Source organism: Cebus imitator, unplaced genomic scaffold (assembly GCF_001604975.1).
Source record: "Cebus imitator isolate Cc_AM_T3 unplaced genomic scaffold, Cebus_imitator-1.0 Scaffold280, whole genome shotgun sequence".
NCBI classification, from domain to species: Eukaryota; Metazoa; Chordata; class Mammalia; order Primates; family Cebidae; genus Cebus; species Cebus imitator.
In genome coordinates this window covers 1,160,907-1,167,009 of record NW_016107595.1, presented here as the reverse complement: position 1 = coordinate 1,167,009, position 6,103 = coordinate 1,160,907, and the positions used below count along the sequence as shown (strand labels likewise).

Below are 6,103 nucleotides of genomic sequence, written 5' to 3'. Positions count from 1 at the left end.
TCAGATGATCCACCTGTCTCGGCCTCCCAAAGCACTGGGATTACAGGCGTGGGCCACCTCACCTGGCCGAATGTCATGGTTTTTGTCCCTGGCCTGCTGTTTCCAAAAAGGATTTGAAGGAGCTCCCATATTAGGTGGTTACCAAAAAAGCCGAGGTGGGAACAGAACAATCAGATTGAGGAAAGAGGAAAAGAACAAAAAAGCTAAGGAAGAGGGCTGGCAGCTGGTGGATGCCCTAAGTAAAACAAATGAACAAACAAATAAAATGTGTCCCTGAGCCTCCTGGCAGCCAGGGAAAAAGGGAAATATGACCTGAGGACATAGCTCAGTGGCCACATTAACTGATGATTCTTTTAACTCAGTAATTCTTAACCAACCAGGGATAATTTTGCTCCTCAGGGACAAATGGTGGCCTAGTTGGCTGTCACAACCAGGGAGACTAAAAACCCCAGAGTGGGCTGGGCATGGTGGCTCATGCCTGCAATCCCAGCACTTTGGGAGGCCAAGGTGGGCAGATCACTTGAGTCGAGGATGGCCAACATGGCAAAACCCTGTCTGTACTAAAAATGTAAAAAATTATCCAGGCGTCGTGGTGCACACCCATAAACCTAGCTACTTGGGAGGCTGAGGCAGGAGAATCGCTTGAACCTGGGAGGCGGAGGTTGCGTTGAGCTGAGATCACGCCACTGCACTCCAGCCTGGTGACAGAGCAAGTCCATGTCTCAAAAACAAAACAGGCTGAGTGCGGTGGCTCAGGCCTGTAATCCCAGCACTTTGGGAGGCCGAGGCGGACAGATCATGAGGTCAGGAGATCAAGACCATCCAGGCCAACATGGTGAAATGCCGTCTCTACTAAAAATACAAAAAAAATTAGCTGGGCGTGGCAGTGCCCGCCTGTAGTCCCAGCTACTCGGGAGGCTGAGGCAGGAGAATTGCTTGAACGCAGGAGGCGGAGGTTGCAGTGAGCCGAGATCGTGCCATTGCACTACAGCCTGGGCGACAGTGCAAGACTCCGTCTCAAACACACACACACACACACACACACACACACACACACACACACACACACACACACACACTCCCTGCAGTGCTTGGAAGAGAAAGATCGGGCCCCAGCTGCTTGTGGTGCCTCAGTAGGAGCCCTTGGAGTAACTGATGAGCTGTCTGTGCAGGGTGTTGGGGGAAGCCACACAAGCATGTGGCTGAGCTGACTGCCGCCTCCCACCCCTCCTGCTCTGCCTACCTGGAACTGGGCGCTGATGCTCGGTGGCTTTTTCTTCTTGTGCAGATGCAATAAGGACTTGGTGGTGCGGTCGTGCAGGGTCATGCTGATGATGAGTTTCAGGGACTTGGAGTCCAGCAGGTTCTAGGACAGACACATGGGGTCCGGCCTGCCCTCCCACAGCCCACACGGGCACGGGGAGGCGTCACAGGCGTCCCCGGAGCCAGGGCAGAATGGCGTCCCCGCAGCAAGCGCCCGGGCGGCAGCTCTTAGGTTTGGTCTCAGGACCGCGCTGCTGGTGCCGGCCCAGTGGAATGAGCTGGGGTTGCACCTTGCACACAGCGCTGGTTCCGGGAGGGCTGATGACAGCCTCTCTCACAGCCTGCGTGGCTGCCCCATTTCCTCTTCCTCTGGGTTAGGAGAGGAAGCCAGTGCTACTGAACCTGGCCGTCCCTCTCCTCTGCACAGCTCGTACAATTTACGTTGCTTGAGCCAAGAAGGGCCAGGTCCTTTCTGTCCTCTGCATGAGATCACTGGACAGGCCCCCCTCCTGCGTCAGCCAGTTCTATTGCTGACAAGAGGAACTAGCCCCGTCCCATCTGCTAACTAGACTGCGAGGCTATTCTTACTCTTTTCGCAAATTTCCTAAATGACTGCGCTTGCATGTGGAAACTAGACGGAGCCCCTGGGAGGTGCTCTGTCCCGTCTGGAAGCCGCCCCATAGCCAGGGACTGAAGATGTCCCACTACCTGGGGGCAGAATGAGCCCTGTGGCGCTATGAATCGCCAGAACTCCCCGTGGGACCAGACTGAGGTCAGACTTCAGCTGTGCTCACACCTCTGGCTTCCTCCCTCCCCCTTGCTCTCTGCCTTCTCCTGCAAACCCCCCGCCATACGCCGCTGTGTGTAAATATCCCCGTCTCAGACACTGCTTCTGGGAGATCCAGAAAGAGACAGCTCTAAATCACCTCAACACGAGAACATTATTTTTTTTCCTTGGAGGGAGGGGGAGATAGTGGGAAGGAGCAGGAAATAAAAGAAGCTGCAGGAGGGACAGTTCTCAAGATGGGCAGAGAAGTGGGACGTCTTGGAATGTGTCGCGCGGGGTGTGTTCTTTTTTTTTACCTTTGGAATGATCTGCTTTTGTTTGATACCTTTACTTTTCCTGTCAAAATATTAAAAATGGTTTTGTGAACAAAAGGAACACAGTGTCGGGATTTGGGTTAGTTCAGCAAGCCACGCCTTGCGGGTTAGACTAAGAGACAGAGAGAGGGGACAAAGAGTGAGAAGGTGTCAAGTGCAACAGAGCCGCCGCCGCCTCTCCACGCCGCATTCCTCGGCGTGCCTCCGCCACTGTCTGGGACACCAGTTTCCCTGGGAAAGCAGCAGCCTGACTCTGCTGGTGGCTGCCCCAAGGCTGACAAGAACATTTGGTCTGGGGGCCATTTGGATGTCTGAGAAGTAGGAAGGATTGGCTAATCTACAGGGTGGGGCGTGCGTTGAACAGGACTCGCTATGGATGAACTGACATAACCCCCAAATAATGGCAGGATACCCTGAGCGGGGTACCGAGGGAGGCTGAGCTGTCCTGGTGGAGACCAGGTGACCAGGCTGTCTTTGCCATGTGCTGGCAGATGCCAAGCAGGCACACGGAGGCCCTTCTGGAACTCTCCACTGGCAGGGCACGGCAGGGCAGGGACTTGCCCTGCAAAAGAACCAAAGTGGGGCCTGGGTAGGAGCTCCTTTCAGGCTCATGCTGGTGCGAAAGAAGAAAACCAAAGCTGGCCAGGCACCGTGGCTCACACCTGTAATCCCAGCACTTTGGGAGGCTAAGGCAGGCAGATCACCTGAGGTCAGGAGTTCAAGACCAGCCTGGCCAACATGGTGAAACCCCGTCTCTCCTAAAAATACAAAAATTAGCCGGGCGTGGTGGCGGATGCCTCTAATCCCAGCTACTTGGGAGGCTGAGGCAGGAGAATCGCCCGAACTCAGTAAGCGGATGTTGCAGTGAGCCGAGATCATGCCACCGTGCTCCAGGCTGGGCAACAGAGCAAGACCGTCTCAAAAAAGACCCCAAACTCAAAGCTGCTCTTTTGGCTGAGGTAAAGGAGGGGACGGCCCCTGTGTTCACAGATACCTTATGGAATCTTAGAGACCAAGGGGAAAATAAAATAAGTAAATATTTATTCGAAAGGCCTGGTGCCTTCTGAAGGCCGGCTAAGGAGGTGTATCTTGCAGGTCTGTGAGATGCTTAGCCCTTCAAGGTTGCATTCAGTTTCCCCTGGGTCCCTGTGGGGTAAAATAAGGCATAACAAGAACAAAAGTCTGAGGCTGTGGTGGGCGGATCATTTGAGGTCAGGAGTTTGAGACCAGCCTGGCCAACATAGTGAAACCCATCTCTACTAAAAAATACAAAAACATTAGCCAGGTGTAGTGGCGTAGGCCTGTAATCCCAGCTACCTGGGAGGCTGAGGCAGGAGAATCACTTGAACCCGGGAGATGGAGGTTGCAGTGAGCCAAGATCGAGCCACTGCACTCCAGCCTGTGTGACAGAGTGAGACTCCACCTCGAAACAACAAAAAATAAAAAAGAACAAAAGTTTGAAACAGGCTCCCGCTGGGCGTGGTGGCTCATGCCTGTAATCTCAGTGCTTTGGGAGGCCAAGGCAGGAGGATCACGTGAGCCCAGGAGTTTGAGACCAGCCTGGCAGCCTGGGCTATGACATAGCAAGACTCCACCTCTACAGACAATAAAATTAGACAGGTGTAGTGGTGCTCGCCTGTAGCTCCGGCTACTCTGGAGGTTGAGGCAGGAGGATTGCTTGAGCCCAAGAGGTCGAAGCTGCAGGGAGCGGTGATCGCGTCACTGCCACGCTCTAGCCTGGGCAACAGAATGAGACCCCCATCCCTTAAAAAAGAAAATAAATAAATAAATAAATGGGTTCCCATGCAGGTGCAGTTCCTTGCACTCAGCCAGCCCATGTCCCAATGGCTACTAAAAGGCGGGATGTGGTGACCGCATGTGGATGTCCTGTCAGCTGAGGCTGCTGCCTGCCTGGTGCTGGTCAGCATAATGGAAGCATGAGAGTCACTGCCCCATTTGGAGGCCAAAAGCAGAGAACGCTTGGGTTCCACGGTGCGCTAACAGTCGGGATCCCAAGCCGGTTTATGCACCTTCGGGGCTCTCCCAACCGGCTCACGTGGCCATCTGCAGCGCGCAGGGCCGTCCCCTGGAGAAATGGCATTCCCTGCTTCAGACGGCTTCTCTGCAAGCTCACAGTGGCAAAGGCGGGGGCAAGCTTTGCTCTGCAAGTCGGACAGGCACGCGGAGGAGACGGAGGACGGCGTGTTTGCAGGTGGCAAATCAGATGACTCTGGGAAGGAGTGCGCTTGGGAGGCTGCGCCATGTGCTGGGAAGCGCCGGTGCCTGGGCTACAGTGCAGACAGCGGCCAGGGGAGTTACTGATTGGCATTTAGTGACGGGGGGGGGGGGGGGGGTGAGCCATGAGACAGCACTGTGGTTTTAGTGGCTGATGCAACTTAGGCAGTCGCGGGAGTAGGAGGAGGCGGCTGTTGCACTTGTAAGCAGGGCCTTGGAAAGGGGGGACTCACAGGATGAAGGCGCGGGGTTTCTGGAGCCGACTGAGGGACTGGAGAAGCCTACGGGGGTCCTCGCCCTGCCAGGGCAATCCTTTGATGCTCTTGATCATTTGGTTATGCAAATCACTGAGGGGAAGGGTCGAGGGGGCGCAGTGACAGAAAGAAGATGGAGTTAGAGCTGTAGGCCTGCCACCTCAGGGTTCCCAGAGCCATTGGGACTGTCCCCAGGCCACTGGAGCCACAACATGCAGCTGGGGAAAGACACTGTGCTCCATGCTGCCCCTCTCTCCTTTGCCAAAAAGGGGGACTGGGCCAGCCTCCCCAATCCCTGGAGCAGGGTGGGGCTTTGAGGCAAACTGGACCTGGCAACACAGATCATTGGTCTTTTTTAATAGGTTGTTTCCGGCCAGGCGCAGTGGCTCACGCCTGTAATCCCAGCACTTTGTGAGGCTGAGGTGGGTGGATCATCTGAGGTCAGGAGTTCGAGACCAGCCTGGCCAACATGGCAAAGCCCCGTCTCTGCTACAAATACAAAAAAAATTAGCCAGGTGTGGTGGAGGGCGCCTGTAACCCTAGCTATGCGGGAGGCTGAGGCTGGAGAATTGCTTCAACCTGGGAGGAGAAGGCTGCAGTGAGCTAAGATCGCACCACTGCACTCCAGCTTAGGCAACAGAGCAAGACTCTGTCTCCAAGAAAAAAAAAAGATAATTTCCATCGGATCATTCCACTTCAATCCATTCTTTTCATATGGATCATTGAAAATGTTCTCTTATTTAAGAGCCTTTGGGATATTTATTTAGTTTTAAATTTATTTTAATTTTTTTGAGACAGAGTCTTGCTCTGTCGGCCAGGTTGGAATGCAGTGGTGCGATCTGAGCTCACTGCAACCTCCATTTTCCTGGTTCAAGCGATTCTCCTGCCTCAGCCTCCCAAGTGCTGGGATTACAGACATGCACCACTGCACCTGCCCTGTTTATTTTTTAAATTCCATGACAGGCTGGGCGAGGTGGCTCACGCCTGTAATCCCAGCACTTTGGGAGGCCGAGGTGGGTGGAGCACCTGAGGTCAGGAGTTCAAGACCAGCCTGGCCAACATGATGAAACCCTGTCTCTACTAAAAATACAAAAATTAGCTGGGCATGGTGGTACGTGCCTGTAGTCCCAGTCACTCGGCACGCTGAGGCAGGAGAATCGCTTGAACCTGGGAGGCGGAGAGGTGGAAGTTGCAGTGAGCCGAGATTGCGTGCTGCACTCCAGCCTGGGCGACAGAGTAAGACTCTGTCT

At 54.4% G+C, this 6,103-nt stretch overlaps 1 protein-coding gene across 12 annotated transcripts in view; it reads right to left on the bottom strand.

The window, feature by feature from the left end:
- Nucleotides 1-6,103, bottom strand: part of MYO9B (myosin IXB) — a 132,452-nt gene that overhangs the window by 30,822 nt on the left and 95,527 nt on the right. For 8 of the 12 annotated variants that reach the window (XM_037728757.1, XM_037728747.1, XM_037728751.1 and 5 more), the window contains 3 exons: nt 4,833-4,946; nt 2,347-2,386; nt 1,244-1,366 (listed from right to left, as the gene is read on the bottom strand). In XM_037728757.1, coding sequence (XP_037584685.1) covers nt 1,244-1,366; nt 2,347-2,386; nt 4,833-4,946 — 277 coding nt within the window. The remainder of the gene's footprint in view (nt 1-1,243; nt 1,367-2,346; nt 2,387-4,832; nt 4,947-6,103) is intronic. The other 4 variants (XM_037728753.1, XM_037728755.1, XM_037728754.1 and 1 more) reach the window with 1 other exon arrangement.